The sequence below is a fragment of the Alligator mississippiensis genome, chromosome 4, assembly GCF_030867095.1.
Source record: "Alligator mississippiensis isolate rAllMis1 chromosome 4, rAllMis1, whole genome shotgun sequence".
In the NCBI taxonomy this organism is placed as follows: Eukaryota; Metazoa; Chordata; order Crocodylia; family Alligatoridae; genus Alligator; species Alligator mississippiensis.
Window position 1 is genome coordinate 212,760,701 of NC_081827.1, and position 18,386 is coordinate 212,779,086.

The 18,386-nt window shown below is 41.3% G+C and overlaps 1 protein-coding gene across 1 annotated transcript in view; it reads left to right on the forward strand.

The window, feature by feature from the left end:
• TLK1 (tousled like kinase 1) overlaps positions 1-18,386 on the forward strand; it is a 136,005-nt gene that overhangs the window by 55,705 nt on the left and 61,914 nt on the right. Inside the window, exons 2-3 of the mRNA XM_006265296.4 lie at positions 2,731-2,849; positions 9,239-9,310. Coding sequence (XP_006265358.1) covers positions 2,731-2,849; positions 9,239-9,310 — 191 coding nt within the window. The remainder of the gene's footprint in view (positions 1-2,730; positions 2,850-9,238; positions 9,311-18,386) is intronic.

Consider the following 18,386-nt stretch of genomic DNA (forward strand, 5'->3'; position numbering starts at 1 on the left):
GTAGATGGTCGCGGTGCAGGCAGGAAAACTTGCTTGAGTTGCAGTTACAGATAGGAAAGAAGAGCGGACAAGAGTTCTAAACTCGCAAACTCTAGCCCAATCCGGCTGAAGGCTCTAAAACCTTTGGGTTGTGACACAAATAATAATGGGTGTAAAGAACATGTCTTGGAATGTTATGGCTGAGTCTTGCTGAACCTGTATAAGATCATTTCTCCTACCCGACAATGCAGAATCTAGAAAACTGCATCAGTTCTGTGTGGGTAGTGTGGATAAACTCAATCTTGATGCTTCAGTTGCTCAACACCAGCAGCTGAAACGCAACCAGCTGGATGCTCCAGTGTATTGAAAGCATAAATGTTTTCTTTAATGCTTTATATTTGAAATGCAGTGGCCAAGAGTCTGCATTTATTTCTTGTACTATACTAATGAGGAGTGAAATGACATTGTTGCCTTGATTACCGGAGCTATCTAAGCAAGATTCTTAATTTGATGAGTAAAGTAGTAAATAGTTTCTGAGCAGTGCTAGTTTAGGTTAAGTTTGCGAAGCACAAAATTAGCAGATTAATTTACAGGGGAAAGACACTGTACTGGTGCTCCATTCTTTCAGTATAGGTTATATAAAAGTTCTGTGATAGTGAATGAGAAGTAACTTTTTAGAGTAAATTTCCAGAAAATTTTAAGTAAAATTTGCAAATGGAGCCGATCCAGTAGTTAACCTGGAACAAGCAAAGTAATTTTCCAGTATAAATCATTCTCTATGCAAAAGTAGAGTACTAAAAATAATCCAGTTCCTCTGTCTGAATGACTAAATATCCATACGTGTAGGAAGATGGCAGTGTTTGAAGCCATGATGGTCCAGAAAATGTGCAAAGCAAGGGCTTTTTTCCATGTCTTTTTATTGGATTAACTAAAGCTTTCAGGAACAAAGTTCCTTTCTTCATGTCCTGTAAACATCCATCAGTGATTTCTAGCAGTGCACCGATACGTCGGTCCAATATCAGATCAGCACCAATATAGGGAAAATTAAAAGTATCATAAATTGGCTTTTTTTTGCCCCATGTGGCTGATAAATGCCCTGTGCGTGCACTCAGCCGCAGCATGCACAGGGCCAGGAGTGCAGCCTGGCAGCTTGAAGACCAGCATCTGGCTGGTAAGTCTGGTCTGCAGTCCCCCACCCCCATAGTCCCGCTGTCTGCCCTGAGAGCAGCACAGCCTGGCCCAGCCCCTGCCAGGAAGAACCTGACACAGCCCTAGCCTCAGCCCACAGTGTCATCTTGCCATGCCATGCCATGCCACGCCTCGCCCCACCCCATGCAGATCTGGGAGCACATACCCTCCCAGGATTTGGGGCAGGAGCCAGAGCCCCTGGATGAGCTGTGGCTCCATCTTGTGCCCCGCCCTGGCTGAGCAGCATCTGCCTCAGCCCTACTCCCTCTGTCACCACAGGAGCTTCAACCTGTCTCTCTCCCCCCCCCCCCCCCCCCCCCCCATGCCCCTTCTCTTCCCCTGTTCCTTTCCCAACACCAGACTTATCAGCCCAATGCTGGTCTTCAAGCTGCCTGGCTGCATATTGGTATCAGCTGATATGGCTCCTTAAAAATCAGCCATCGTTATCAGCGAAAAAATCCTCTATTGGTGCACCCCTAGTGATTTCAAGTGCGAGCTAGAAGACCACACATCTTGTTGGTTTTATAGGTTAAGCTCACTGCACAAACGAGGGTTCTTTTCATACCTCTGCTTTTCCCCCTACAAGTTTTGTGCATGCCACCTTCCCTTCTCCCTTCTACTTTAAGGACCTCCTGCAATCTAACTATCCCCTTCCATTTGTGCCAGGAGCAATATGTGCTCCAATTCTTCTTCTTTCTTCTGCATATCTGTAGGACTCTGTGGCCCTTCAGTTTTTCCTCTACCATATATCTGAAGTTCTGGGTTTATCTTGTATGTATTCCTCTCCCCAGGCCATTGACTATTCTCCTATAATAAGGGCTCCCTGTCTTCCTGCTTCCTTGGGTTCTGTGTGCCTCCTCTTTTTTTTTTTTTAGCAGGGCCTCTGGTTACAGCTCTGTTTCCACCTGCCTGCTGTTTTATCTATAGACAGTTGCAAGAGGTGTTTAAAGAAGTTGGTCTGTAACCAAGATGTGAGGGGTTACATTTGTCCCCCATCTACCTTTTGCAGTTTTCTGACTTTTACTGAAACCAGCTGGGGTTTGTCTCTTAAAATCATAGAAAAGTAGGGCTGGAAAGGACCTCAGGAAGTCATTTAGTCTAATAGTGTTCTAGGCAGGATCATTTTTGACTGAACCATCCCATTCAAAGGTTCGTTTAATCTACTCTTAAAAACTTCCAAGGATGGAGATTCTACAACCACCTGATAGCTTGTTCGAATGCTTTAATACCCTCACAGTAAGAACATTCTTCCAAATATCCAACTTAAGTTTCCCTTGCTACAGTTTAAGATGATTGTTTCTTGTCTTGTCACCTGCAGTCACAATGAATAGATGGCCAGAATGTTCACTGAAACTTTGGACTTGATTGGATTCAGCGTTTATAAGTCATTGCATTATAGAAAACAAACTGCTATCAAATTCAGTATTAATCTTCTATGCTCAAGGGACTGTCCAGTTAAAATGTACAGTAAAATTTTGTTGCTCAAATTAGAAAGTATTGGAAATATTCTGTGGCAAATATGTTTGTCATAGAATATGACTAATTTAAAATTATTTTCCATAGGTGCAATGGATGAGCTTCATAGCCTGGACCCAAGAAGACAAGAATTGTTAGAGGCCAGATTTACAGGAGTAGTGAGTGGCAGCACTGGTAGTACTGGAAGTTGCAGTGTTGGAGCTAAAGTAAGTAAAATTGGGCAAAGATTTAACCTTGTCTTTTGAAATAATAATGTGCTGATTTACGTGTATTCTACGTTTGCTTGGTGCATAAAATCACAAGAATGGATGGCTTGAAAGGACCTCAAGTCTAGTTTTGAGGCAAGATAAGTATACCTAGGTCATCCCTGACAGATGTTTGTCTAAAACAGATGTTGACAGCCTATGGCCTCTGGGCTGGATCTAGCCTGCAGAGGCATTTAATCTGGCCTACAGATATGGAGCTTTAGAGGCATTCAGCTGTAGGGGACTTTGACTGAATGTGAGAAAAGCCATAGCACTGGCAGGTGCTTCCTCTGTGCTGCCCTGGGGGAAGCAGTGGCAGCAGCTGGGTTGTAGCATCCACTCCTAGTGTGTGCCTCTGACCTGAATGGGATCACTCTGGCCAACAGCCTAAAAAGGTTGCTGACTTCTGGTCTAAAACCCACTCTTAAGAACTGCCAATAAAGGGTGTACCATGGCGTCCCTAGGCAGCTTGTTCCAGTAGTTAATATCTTTTATAGACTTTTTTTCTTCCCCTAAATATCAAACCTAAGTCACCTTTGCTGCAGAGTCTGTTCTTGTCATACCCTAATGGACATGGCAAATAATTAATCAATATCCTTTTAAGACTTATTATCCTGTTTTCCCTTAATTTTTTTATACTAAGCCAATTTCTTTTTCCTGGATAGCAAAGTTAGGCTGACTGGTCTGTAATTCTTAGGATCCTCCATTTTCCCTTCCTTTTAAAGACAGTCCAGTGTTTGTTCTAGTCTGGGTGCCTGGGACTTCCCCTGTCATTTATGAGTTTTTAAAGAGAAATCAAAGATTTTTTGACTGTCTGTCTTGGTAGGTTGCTTTTTTTTGCCATTTATTTCTTTGTGTTCCTCTTCTGATATTTCTAGAATATTTCTGTATTGGCTTTTTTTACCCCTTGCTGGTTTGAACTCATTTAGGCCCTTAGCAGACATTACATTTAAAATGTGGTTAACCATTTAATCATGTCTTAAATAGTAACCCACTATGTGTTCAGGCAATTAATGGTGCAACAAAATGAGAAACCAGCCACAAAATTATTCCACAAAACGTGTAATTTTTGTGGTTGGATTTCACTGTGCCTTGAAATGAACGTGTGGCAGGGTTTCTGCCATGCAGCCTGATGCCTGCTGAATGCTTGCTGGTTTCAGGGTGCTGAGTTGAGGTGTTGAACAGAGAGATATCCTTAATTATGCAAATAGAGTTGTTAATCCCAATTAAAGGATTCCACTGTGAAAGAGCCTCAACCCTCACTAACCATAAGCCTGCTGCCTGGCTCTAGTTAGCAGAATATTATTAATTAGTGACTTGATGCCAACACAAGATAGAGGAGTAACAACAACGACTATATTCAACAACAAACAATATATGCAACAACAGCACCCCAATATTAACAATAACAAATATCAATGCCAATGGTAGATCCAACTGAGGGTGCTAGAGAGCAATAGCTCTCACCAGCAGCGAACATTCACTGCAGACAACACCACTTATGTAAATCCACATGCTACAGAGGTATTGGTTCCCCCCCGGACCCTCACTCTGCATGCATACCCTCAAACATATGGAGAAGAGCTTTGGCCTCCCAGGTCTTCACTCATGCTTGTGTGGGCTAGTCACTCACTCTAGCTCAACCAGCCCAACAATCTTCTGCCACACTCTCACCAAGTATACAAGGTACAGTCGCATGCTGGACCATGTTGGTCTCTGGCCTCCCAGGCCCTCCAGCCACAGCACTCCAAGCACATGCTCACCAACACCCACATGCAAGGATCCCATTCATTCCACAGGAAACGATTCCCTGCCATTGGACTATACCACAGCTCTTGGCTACTCTGGGCCCTCTTGCCTCAGGCACTCCAGGCACACTCATGCACACAGGGAACACACTCATTCTGCAGGAGAGAGGGATCCCTCAGATCTGGTCCCTTTTATAACTTTTAATTGCGCCATATTTCTAAATCAGTCAGACTCATAGGGGCTGTCAGTCATTTCTCCAGCCAACAGATGCACTTGGCAGTCATAACTTGAATATACCTTTATCACTCTTTCAAGCTTTATCCAGTCATGGTACCAGTCACCTCAGGTGTGCTTTCATGTCTTTTGCAACTTTGGTGCCAAATCTTTATCACCTCTGTGCCAACTGAGCATGCTCAAAGTTCAGAAAGAAGGATACAGTTCAGTAGGTCAGGCTTTCTGGAGCCTTCTTGAACCAAACACTGCTAAGTACATGCAACTTTTAAGCACAAGGCTAGAGATGCTGAGGCTTATAGGCTAACAGAGGGGAGTTTATCAGTTGTGCCAGAGTGCCAGGTCATGGGAAGCTGTGGGGCTCCTCATGACCAAGAATCCGTGTTTTCCATTTGCTGCTGAAAATACTGATTTTTTTTTTTTTTTTCGTTAAAGGAGAAAAATGTAGGAAACCACTGAATTCTTAGGGCTGGGGGAGAGGGAGGAAAATAATGATAGGCAGGGGGCACCACATGCGCATGTGCGCATATGTATGCGGCATCCAGGCAGCATGGTGGAGAGCAGTTCCCCACAGGTAAGTATGGGAGGGGGAATAGGCAATGAGTTGAGCAGGCATGGGGGAGGCAGGGGGACAAGTCCCTGTCACAGTGCCCCCCACCCCCGCCGGATTTCTACTCCCATAGTGGGCATCGGGCTGCAGGCTGGCCAAACCAGCCCAATGGGCAGGACCTGGCAGAGCCAGGCGGCAAGACTTGCTGCTTCCACTGCCAGAACCACTGTGCCAGCTGTGCTGCCAGCAGTGCAAGGAGTAACAGATGGGGGGGTGGGAGCTGTGCTTCCCTCACTTTCTCCCACCACTAGCTGCTTGCACATTGGGCTGCAGCTTTTCCGTTGTGGGGGGGGGCAGTGCAGGCAGACTGAGGGGAGTGGTAGCAGTGACTAGCCTGTGGCAGCACAGTAGAATGATAGCTCAGTGCTCAAGCAGCTGGCAGCAGGAGGACATAAGGGCAACATTTTCTTTCCACCCCTGGTCCATTACTCTTTCCCTGCTGCGACACTGCCAGCAGTGCAGGAGGGTTGCTGCCCCACTCTGCCCTCCCGTGCTGGGTCCTGCCCACTGGGTCATGGAGAGGGCTCCTGCCTGTGCTGGTCTGGCCAGGCTGCAGCCCCATGCCCTGCTGTAAGCACACAAATCTGGGGGAGCAAATGCCCTTCTATGTCTGCCTGATGTGTTGTCTTTGGTTGGGCACCCCCCTCTACCCCTATGCTGGGGGTGGAGGGTGTTGGCTTAAAAACGGTATTTAAAGGTCTGTTTTTTTGGGAATTGGCTTATAGATATAGGTATATGCATTATAAGGGTTCAAGATAAACAACAGGGGTTAAATGGATTTCTAAAGAGCTTGGGAGACTCACTCAGCTTCTCATGGCCCTGAAAGCAGATGGGCTGTCTAGCACAGCAAGGCCAGTGGATGGACACAGCCTGAGAGATGAAGTGGGCATGCCATAACATGAGATCACAGCCTTCAAGGCAGACGGGTTGTCTAACACAAGGACACAGCCTGGGAACCAAAGAAGTATGTACCATACTGTCCCGTAACACAAGATAAGTGACACTAGCTACAAGGCCCCAGAGCAACAGGGGGGCTGAGTCCCAGTTTTGGGAGAACAGACGAAATTAAGAGAAGGCCTAGAAGGCTACATGGACATGCGACCATATAGAGGAACCAACCAGAGAGCCACGGATAAAGAGTCATCAAGGGGGAAGGAGAATACAAAAGCAGAGACTTGATATTTAACAAAGAGTCCCTTCCTGTCCTTCCTTTTTTTCCTCCTTGTCCCTCCCTGTCCTGCTTCCTGAGAGGGGTCCCCATCCCTGTCCCCATCCCCTGGGAAGGGTCCCCGGGACCACCATGGACTGAGGGCATACCAGCAGCCCATCTCATGCACCCCATTGGAGGGGGGCTGTGGACCTCAGCATCCCACCTCCAGACTGCTGACACCTAAGAGAAAGAGCATCAGAGTAGAGCCTGCATCCTTACCAGATGTATTTTGACTCTGATGACAGCCCTAGGATGGGTAAATATAGAATGTTTGATTGTTTGTATTGCTTTTTTGTTATCACTCTGTATCAATAAATCTGCCTGTTATCAACTGGCAGATGTTGTGATCAGTCTGAGGGTTGTGGTCACCCAGAACAAAGGTATAGAAGCTGGATCCAAATTCAGTGCAGTGGGCTGGGCATGAGGGGCACCAGCAGAGACTGCAGTGGGCTGGGTAGGAGGGGCACCAGCAGGACTGCGGGAGATGTGAGGGTCTGTGGGACAGGATTGAGGGGCACCACCAGAGACAGGGAGCTGTGGGTTGGGAGTGCAGGGACCCACGATCAGCTCATTGCTGGTCCCAGGACTACCCTGGCATGTCTGACTGGCTCTAGTGTGGTTGTTGGGCTGGGATTTACCATCAGCTGATGGTTGGTCCCAGCTCCAGAATTGCACTAGAGGCTTAAACCAACTCCAGTATGGTCTCAATCATCAGCTGACTGTTGGTCCCTGCCCTGGGACTGCATAGTTCATGCTGGGCTGTGGGTACTCGCTTTCAACTTTAATGATCCTGGACTCCCTTGCACTGGGAAGTAGTAATGGTGTTATGAAGATCTCATCCCAATCTCCAAATCATGTGTGCTGACATGCATATGTGGCACGGCAGGAAGTGTAACTGTTAGGATCCGGCATCAAATCCCATTGCACCTTTAAATGAACATGTCAGGGACCTTGAATCTTAACCTTTCTGAGTTGATGTTCACCCTTGCTCATGTGTATTTGTAATCACTTTTTCTGTAATTTTTTTTATTTTTAGGTTGCTGTAGAACATCTTTCTTCTATACTGTGATAATTTGCATTGTGCATTTAATACGGTCTCTTCAGTAGCTTCAAGTTCTCCTATGCTTTTTCCCCCTCTTAGAATTTCTTCCCAAGATGTCCTATCTATGCAGTTCCATGAGTAGGTGTCTACCCAACTCAAGTAGGCAGCCATCCAGTTTCACGGGGAGATTGTGGGGCTGGCCGCCATTTTGGCAGGCTGATCGTGGTGGGGTGCTGAGGGCTGTCCATCATGCAGCCCTGCCCCTTGCTGCTGATTGGTAGCAAGGGCTGCCTGTCATGTGGCCCCACCCCTTGCTGCTGATTGGTGGGGAGGGGTGGGGCCACATGACAGGCAACCCCCTCAACCAGCCAGCAGTGAGGGGTGGGGGTGACAGCCATTTTGGGCTCCACTTTGTTCTGGCATTCTTGTTTGTCGCCCCCCCCCCCCCCCCCCCCCCCCCCCCCAGGCAAGCTGCGCACCTGGGCTGCAGCACTGTGAGGACTGCTGGCTACTCTGGGGAACCAGCATTTTATTTTCAGTAAGATTTGTTTTTCCCTCATGGATTTCATGGACATCACCCAATTTTGCGGGCAATGCCAGATATTGTGTTTTGTGCAAAATCACAATTTCAGTAGGTGCCTATCCATGAGTTTCCTAAAGTCTGTTTTTTGAAGTCCATTGCTTTTAATGTGCTGCTCTTTCCTTTCCTTAGAACTGTGAACTCATTTAATCACTTACACCAAAATTATATTTCCCCTTCAGATTCTCAATCTGTTACTTTAACTTAGAATCAAATCTATGTGGCCCCACTATCCCATTGACTGAGTTATCTTAAAGAAGTTGCCCTTGTCATAAACCAAGAATTAGCATTCCAATTTGTGTGCTGCTGCATTTCTTTTCCAATAGATACCTGGGTAGTTAAATCATCTATTATCGCTACATCCTATCCTCTAAATTCTTCTAGTAATTGCTTAAAAAAAGCCTCATCCATCCTCTGGTAGTTGGGCTTGTCCAATAAATTATAATACTGGGATGCCATTTCAGAAACATGAGGTGAAAAATTAAATATAGATTGTAAAATGAATTCTCCTGGTTGGTTCCTATGATCAGATACCTGAAAAAATGGAGATTTCAAAACAATTTATGTTCCCTGAGAAAGAAGTACCAAAAGACATTTGTTGTTGTTTTTACAAAAATTCCCTAAAAAGTTATTTTATATTTGTTTAAAAATATTTAAGGATAGCCATGTTTTTTCCAAGTTTAATTTAAAAAGGATATTCTTTGGAATGGCTATTATACGTGTAGGAATGATCAATTTAACTGTGCAAGATCAGTGCATTTGTCTATCAAATTCAGTTTCCTACTTACAGGTTATGTGATACCTATGGTTGATCATTTTTTCTTGAAGTGTGAAATTTGATTGCTCTTATTCTGTATTACTACAGATGTTAATAACTTACTAGGTATTTTATAAATTTGAGCATATTTATTTGTCTTTTTTTCACTAGGCCTCAACCAATAATGAAAGCTCTAATCATAGTTTTGGAAGTTTGGGATCTCTAAGTGATAAAGAATCAGAGGTATGTATGCTAAAAAAAAAAAAATGACAACTACAGATTTAACTATGTTTTGGTTCAACACTTATTTTAAATATACAGTTTTAAAATGTGCCCTCTGTTTACCATGAAATTAAAAAGTATGTGTAACACTAAAATGTACAATATATTGAGGAACAAAGTAAGGCTTCATCAAAGTTATTGTTGTCTTTGAGGTTCTGTTGGTCGCTTTGTAGCAGAAAGCCCCCTTTTCCTCTAATGTAGCAGAAAGCCCCCTTTTCCTCTTGCCTGCATTTGCTCTCCCCTCTTTGGATATGTTTCTCTTTTTCTACCTTTTCTTCCTTCCTCTCTCTCTTTCACTTTAAGATAAGGAATTGTATTTTAAAATTTGTATGTGTGCATTTTGTATCTTCCCTTGTAGTTTGGTATTTTTTATCTATTTGTGTGCCATGGCATTTGTAGCTTATATTTTATACTCCTCACCTTTCAACTTTCAACTAAATGTGTTTTAGTAAGTTATACATTGTAACATTGTTAACAGAGGCAGGAATCAAACTGCCCTTCCCTGTATCAGGCTGGCCTCTGAAAGAGTGAGTGAATCAGTGATTGACTGTGTAACATGGAAGCAGGCAGCAATTATCACCTGGAAGCTGAACTCAATAGAAGACAGTATAACAACCGGGAAATCTCTATACCTCACCGATCAAGGGCTAGAAGCCCTGGTCTGACTTAACACCAGAGACCAACTTTTGGGCTGAATATCTCCAGATCGACCACTCCCAGAGCCCTATTCTAAATTCATCAACGGACTCCCAAACCTGCACGTACATGCAGACGACCCCTGGGGCTGACAGATGCTGTCCAGTAGCCACCGAGGGGGGGGAAGTCCCATGAGGGTCAATGACCCCTGGATTGGGCAAACCAGAAAACTGGGGAGTCACCAAAGTCTGCCAGGGACAGATAAAAGGCAGTGAAAAGTGACCCTCAGTGGCGCCCTCTTGATCTCCAACTCGACCAGACCTGTCCAGCCAGAAGGACCAGCCGGCGACCCCCTTCTGGAAGATAACACCACACTGAAAGAAGCCTCAATGACAGACTCCAGCGCTTGTAGGATAGGTATACCTGACTCTGTAGCCTGCTACTGTGTGTATGTGTGTGTGTGTGTGTGTGTGTGTGTGTGTGTGTGTGTGCATGTGTGTGTGTGGACCAGCCCCAAGGTTTATGATTACAGTGTTTCAATCTGCCTAATAAACTAGAATTTTAAGGATCCCGAGTTAGACATTTGTAACTGTTCAACAGCTTGCTTTATCATTAAAGGCTAACTGCATTGTTTTAGCTTACATCTGTTACAAAAACAAGGGGGTGATAGGTAGGAAGGGGAGGAAAAAGGCACAGAGAGGTCTTTAAGCTACCCTTTTGCCTTACTGATTCTGGTCTGCTTTGGGCGAAAGAAGCTCCAGTTTTATTTAGGGGGCAGGGGAAGATGGAAGGTTCTGTCTGAGTTCCTTTATCTTCTGTAGGATTTCCAAACTCCATAACTCTCTGTGCTTTGTCCTGCTCCTGACTCAGTCTTCTGCTCCTGGCATGCCTCCATGCCAGGAAAACAGGGGGTCTTTCACTCCCTATATGCTACTTCATCTCTTTTCCCTGGTATATAGTCAAAATTTCACAGACTTCACAGATGAGAGATGAAGGAGCAAGTTGTAAGTATTCAAATTGGAAACAACTTGTATTTTTTTTCAAGATATGAAGTGGAGATCCATTTTCAATTTGAGTAGCCATTTTATTTGTGATTTCAAACATAAGGTCTTTCTACTGCTAGCTTATCAGCCAGATAACAATGACAAACCAATTTTCAAAGTTATTCCAGCATTGTTAGTCTGGCTGCCCTCCTTTTCTGACCTTATCAGTCTTGGCTTTGCCTCAGATGTATGTGAATATATTGTAACTCTAAGGATTTGCAGACTTCTGACAGTATGAGGAGCAGTGGTTCAGTCAATTGCCGTTAGTAGCAAGAGACTGAAAAAGCACTGGAAAGGACATAGTTATGCCAAATACTATTTAAATACCTAACCTTCTGCTGGTTCTCATTTTTGTGCAGCTGTATGCATGTGTTCACACACTCTTGAAAAGTATAGTTGAGGGCTCTGACTCATCAGGCTTTCCCTCCCCCAGAGAGAATCTGCAGGCAGCACAAAAGTATAGTACAAGTAATAGGAATGTCTCCTATATTAAGTTCTCACTGGTTAAGCCTTAATGGATCTTTCTTGTATCAGGCACCCCAATGAGTAATTCATCTGAATGTTTATGGGTGCCCATTCAAATCTAGATCTGAATACAGGGAACAAACTAGATCTTCACCTAAGAGTAGAGGCTCCTTCATCTGTCACCTTCTTGGAGTCCTAGGAATCTAACAAGGGAAGTAGAGAAATCTCTAAGGAATAAAACAGACAGTTACAGAGTAGGCCTGGAATTTCTGTTCTGATCATTCCAAATGTTTCTCTTCTAAAACCTAGAACTCTTCAGCTTTAATACTTGGTGTATGTGTGTTTGGTGTTTGCTGTGTCTGTAACAGGAAAGGATCTGACCATGTTTCAGCAAATGAATATATAAAATTATTTGGGTCTTTCCTAATATTAAGTCGTATTAGATATTAGGCCTGGTTCAAGGTACTTAATATTCAAGGTAGATAAATCAAGGTTTTATCTTGGTCTTCAACTTCCTTTTGCCGTAAGGCCTCTCGATAAACCTCTTGAAAGCAATGTCTGAACAGCAAGTCTAAAGCAACTGAGCATAAACCTTCTCATAGGCAATTCCTGGAGTAGGAGGTTAGCTCTATCTATTTCATCTTCCATCTACCCCATAGCAGGGGCTGACATTTTACAGTGAGGGGGCCTCTTTAACAGAGCTTAACTCTTAGCATGAGCTGTTTCCAGCCTAACCTTTGCAGCCACAGCCAGTCTCCATTCCACCCCACAATGCTGCCAGCATTTCTCCCCGCTGAGCAAGTGAAGCCCTCCCCTGCAGATACCATTAGAGCCCACACTACCAGAATGCTGCAGAAGCCCACAAGCACCTTGGGCCAGATCTGGCCTGCAAGCTGTAGGTTACCACGCCCTGTGCATATAGGATTTTCTCATGTAGATTACCATTGAAGTCATCCTTGTTATGCAAGGATGGTTTCTGAAGTGTTATTAATTATGAAGGCCTCTCTTTGAGAAACTTCTGGTAGTGACTACATTTGTTTAGGTGTAGGAAGGCATAGTGTTGTCCCACAGGTTCAACAAAGAAAAGTTTGAGGGAGGAGACTATAGCAATACAGACCAAAACAGTTTTAACCTTGCTTGTTACTTTCCCATTCATAGAACTATCCAAAGTTGAACTGTATTTCTTAAGGCTAACTCTTTGTCCCCTCGTGGTTTTTTTACTCTATCCACAAGTCTGTTTCTTCAGACTTCCTATCAGAAAATTGCAGTTACCAGGATTTTCATTCAAAGTCTGTGTTTCATAGGTCTCTGCCACAGGTTACGCTTGAGACCTGATTAACCAGTTAATCACGTCTTAAGATGCAACCTGGCCACACGTTAAAGCAATTATTTGCATCATAAAACATGGAATACACCATAAAGTTATTCTGTAAAAAATGTGTAATAGCTTGGCTGTTGGTTTGTATGATGCCATTAATTGAATGTTTGGCCAGGTGAACCCCTGTGGCTGGGAGGCCCATCAGTTGAGAAGGCTCCGAGCAACTGGAGCTTGCTACTTGCTGGTGCAGGGGAGCCTGGGATCATGATCCTGGTCCCCTGCTCGGGCAGTAAGGTATGATGAGATCTGATGCTTGATCCTACAGTCATGCCTACTGCCATGCACATGTGGCATGGCAAAAAGCACAATTGTGAATATCGTGCATCAGATCCCATTGCACCTTTACCTGCATGCCTGGCAGGGCCATAGTTTTGGCGCCTAAATGAGTTTCACAATTCTAAATGAGTTCAGACTTGATTAGACTAATAATTTGCTGTAATTATAGCCATCAGTAGCAAGCCACTGTTGTAACTGCACTGGCAGGACCCTTTATTTGGACAAAGCTTGCAAAAAGCTTTGCTTTATTTGCAAAAAGCTTTGCCTGTCTACACCAGGATTACATTGATGTGCATGCCTAAACATAGGTGTCCTGAATTCTTAAAACTGGAATGATATTTTGCATAAGAGAGCTGGACCTGAATTGTTTTTGCATGCTGTGGTAAGTAAAAATTATTACTGGTCAGACAGAGTTTCTTAAATTTTCAGAGGAACTTCTTCATGTCCAAGTGGCTTAAACCTTAAGGAACCTATGTTTCTGTAGTTAGCAAAGTAAAGAGCTCAGATCTTCAAGAGCTGATGAGGCTTATTTCTGTATCCTTGTGAATGTATATCTAGTGCAAGACAGGACTTGCATCTTTTCTGTTACAAACTTAGTATATTACAAACAGCTTGGAGAACCTAAACTGAATATCCTTTGTTTACTCTACTCCATAGGTTTGTTTCCTGTTTTTCTGCTTTTGAGTAACGTGGCTATCTAGAGAAGCTGTGTTTTGGTGGTTTTAGGATGGAAATGTCTTCTTTTGACATTTTCTTGGGTAGAAGGGTGCAACTGCTTGACTTTCCTTTCTGATAGTTCTCTACAAGAATAATACCGACTTGTTCAATTTTTTGCTTTAGGTCCTTAAGGAATCCATTTAAGAGAAAAGCCTTAATCCTTGGACTTTTTAGTTTGCATTTTTGGGCACAAATAGAAAGATGCAACTTTTGTTTTGTTTTAATTTAAGCTAGCTAAAATGAGAAGGTGTTATAGCTATAGGTCTGATCTTTTCTGATTTTGATTGAATTCCATAAGACAAAAATAATAATTTCTAGAGTTCTGCTAATCAAATATTTGTTTTAGTAAAAATGGACATGAAAACTGATTCTTTGATATTGAAAATTGATACTTTGTTTAAATAACATGGAGATTACTCTCAAGCATCAGCAACTTTCAGATGACATTTTGCTCAGCTTCCAAATACACGAGTTTTTTCACTCAGTAGCATCAGTTTAATTTAAGGCCTGAAAGTCCAGCTCTGTTCTTTCTGGCTTGTAGATAATAAGGGACTTTTCAAGATTCTGTCAGTAATGGGTTGTTCAGGTTTGATTTCAAGTCTAATGCAAGGCTAAATCGGAACTTTACAGCTCTGATCTTCAGGATAAAATGTAATTCAGCTGATCACCTCATATTTTTATTTATTCTTCAGTGCTTAGAAAGGAATAAGTGATTATAATGCAGTTGGCAGAAGGAAACATGCAGATGCATCTCTGAATGGGATTAGATGTACTGTGTATGATGGTTGTGTTTTGAAATAATCTTACAACCATAACTTTTTACTTTGGACAGTGCTGCAGTAGTGTAGTTGGAAGCTAGCAGTTGCATTGGAAATGTGCAGCTAACGACTGGAAATTTATGCTATAGTATTGCAATTCTATGAAAGAAAAATATAGTAACATACTAGAAGTTACCAGGAATGGTGCTCAGTGGGTGTATGTACACGAGACACTGACTGTGCAGTAGCTTGATACTACTGCGCAGTAGCATCACATGGCAAAAAAAATGATGCAGCGCTACTGCACAGTAGTATTAGGCTACTGCATAGTAGCATCACAAAAAAGGTGTTCACCAGCAATACTGCATAAACAGTTTATGAAAGTACTAAATAAATGTACAGTAACCACTGCGCGGTAGTCTCATGTAGACGTGGCCACTGTCTAGCATTTCTATATTCCATCACCTTGGAGTATTTGAGGACCTCATGCTACTGTAATTATCCTCATAACATACTTGTTAGATGGAGAAGTTGGTTATTCCCATTTTGCAGTTAGGAAACTGAGACACTGTCAGTTACTAGGGTCACACAAAATAATCTGGGATTTAAACCCAGATATTCAGAGTAAAAGTTCAGTATATTAACTATAAAACTATACTTCCTAAATTGGAGTAATTTCTGTTTTTAATACATTTGAGTACTGGATTTAAGAATATATACATTTATTGTAAATAAAACAAACCAAAAAAACAAACCCCCCTCTTCCCCCCCCCCCCCCCCACCCCAAAAAACAAAAAAAGCCCCATAGCTGTTTGGGCAGAACAGTTTGTTGCATTTTTTTCAGCTGCTGCAACTTCCTTCCATGTTTTCCGAAAGATAATTTTTGGTGCCATGGCTTATTTCTTGCAGCTGTGATGATTTTATAAAAGGAAAAAAACATCTAAATGTAGGATGTTTTTACATTTTCAATGAGTAATCAGAAAAAATTGTGATATTGAATAAAGAATGTTCTTTTTTGACCCATTTTTCAAAAGGTGCTATAATCTCTTTAAAGAGAGTTTTTATAGTTGCAGTGCCAAATATGGTAATGAGTTTATAGTGTTTTGCCCCTTGATATAACATCTGGTTTCATATAATCTGTAATTTTATAAAATGGTAAATTTAAGTTCTAAATATTGCCTGCAAGGTTTAGAAACAGTATGATGATGAAGTGTTGATTATAACAGAACATTTTTCATGTGAAAAGTACTTTTTGGACTATCAAAGGTTGTTTTTACCATGCATAGCACTGTCATTTGATGCTAACAAAGATCAGTTGTAATACTACAGTTTCTAAAAAGAAAAGTAAAAATGAAATTTTTGGTTAACAGTGCCATACTCAAATAAATGCATAGCAAAAGCATCAGTTTCTAATCAAATTTAATTAGAATATTTATGCCATTGTTCTGTGTTTTATTTTATAGTGGTAGATAAATAAATAAATAAACCTGGCCTTTTTCTCAGCCTTTCACTGCAAGACATGTCTTCTTGTTTTTCTGGTGAATATTTTATCTTGTACTCCAGACTCTGTCAAAAAAAATAAATTTATTTTAGAACTTATTAATTCATAATTTTTCTCCTTATACTTGCATTATAACGTGGGACTTGTTTGTTTGTTTTTGATAGACTTATAATTGAGATGCCTTGCAAATATAGGCTGCCTGGGTAATGAGCAGTTGATTTTTGTTGAATTCTATTTTTGCAGACATGTTTCCAGTATCACATTTGAAGAAACATTTAAAAATGTTCAGTGTTGTATACTTATGATACAAAATAGTCAATGGTATAATTTCACTGAATATTTGTTCTTGAAAACCAAACTTGACTTAATTTTTTTTTTAAATATGCAAATTTTATCCGTTTCCTAGACTGTTTATATTTAAGATAAATCCTACCTGATTTGGGTACAAATTTGCTATATATGGTTTTCAGTTAAACTTAAGTGATACTGGTGGTAGTTTTCCAATAATTTGAATCTATTAATGTAGATTTCTATTTTCCACCATTTCTATTAGTGTGGATTTATTTCTACTCCCTGTTTCAATTACAAGTGTATCCTTTAATTATAGTTTGTATTTCCCATTCTCTGTAGATACAGAATTATTTAAAGAAAGAAGGCTTAATATATATCTCAACTGGTCCAGTTTGACTAGTTATGTAAATGTTCGGCTCTCTTTACTTGTAGTTCTGTAGTTGCAGGAGTTCCTAATAATGTAGAACCCTCATTATAAATGTTATTTCAAAGGTAAATGAAGGTTTAATCGAATTGGAATGTGTAATGTATTCTGAGGAAGATAGTATTGCTTATATTATAGTAGGCTGTGGTTGTAAACCTGAGTTGTAGAGAGAGCAAGATTTAGAAGAAAAGTAATGGGAAAAATATAAACTCATTCATTGTATATGTGACAAAAAAATAATTAAACATCTCATAGATATTAAGTTTATCAAAGGGAAAGAATGATTAAGCCACAAATGAAAAAATGTTGATTTCCCCTCCCTGTCCAACATGCACATATGCCAAATGTTTTTTTTAATCTACCACTATCATAAAAACACAAGAGACAAACTGCCTGCCTAAATATTTTATTGAAATGTGATAAGAACCTGATATATTTGCTACATATTCATTTTAGTATGGCATTTTAACCAAAAGTTTCATTTTTACCTTCTTTATTCCTCAATTTTTTTTCTATGTACAGTTATGACTCATTCTGCAAGTAAATACTTAAATTGGACTTGTCTTTCTGTCTTTACCCATTTTTTTTAAAGGAAATTGAGTCCTTTCAGAAAGATGATGTTATAAATATACAAGTTTATTAAGGATAATATTGAAACCAAAGTTACAAACTATAAAATTCAAATAGAAGCAAGGGGAGACCACACAGAATAGTAGTGGTTAAACCAGGGTAGTTTCATAGTTGGTAGGGTCGGAAGGGACCTAAGCAGATCACCTAGTCCGACCCCCCTGCCATGGGCAGGAAAGGATGCTGGGGTCAAATGACCCCAGCTATGTGGCTGTCTAGCCTCCTTTTGAAGACCCTCAGGGTAGGAGCAAGGACTACTTCCCTTGGAAGTTGGTTCCAGCTCCTAGCCACCCTGACAGTGAAATAGTACCTCCTGGTATAAAATATACAAATGAGTGTGTTTTTTTTTTTTTTGTTTTGTTTTTTTTCCATCCACCATACTATATGTTAATACTTTTAGAATCTGACTTCGGAAGACCTTTTTAAAAATCCTTGTTTTGCCCTTAAATTTAAGTGATTTTAATATGCCAGTATTTTTATAAATCTTGCTGAAGTATATATCTGAAGAAAATTCATCTTTTTTATATATAGTTAGGGCCACCAGGAAAACATTCAATGAGTCCAGAGGCTTTCAAACATTTTTTTTATTATTCTTACAGTTCTATTAGAAAGGGACAATTGCTGACTGAATTCTGAAAAAAATACTATATTTGTAATTATTTGAATTAAATATACACTCTGCATTATCATATGAAACTGTGTCTGTCAACAGCGAAAATGATCTCTCGCAATCTCAGGAATCTCGCTAAAGTCCTAGTACTGTACACAAGGTCAAACTAAACAACAAAAGGAATGAAACTGGTTTAAATAAAATGGAATGTTTAACTAGAAGTTTTTGGTGTCTTTATTTTTTAAATGGAAAAGTTACTTCTACAGAGACTTGCAAATGAGAAGACAATTGACAGTCATTCTGTAAATGGC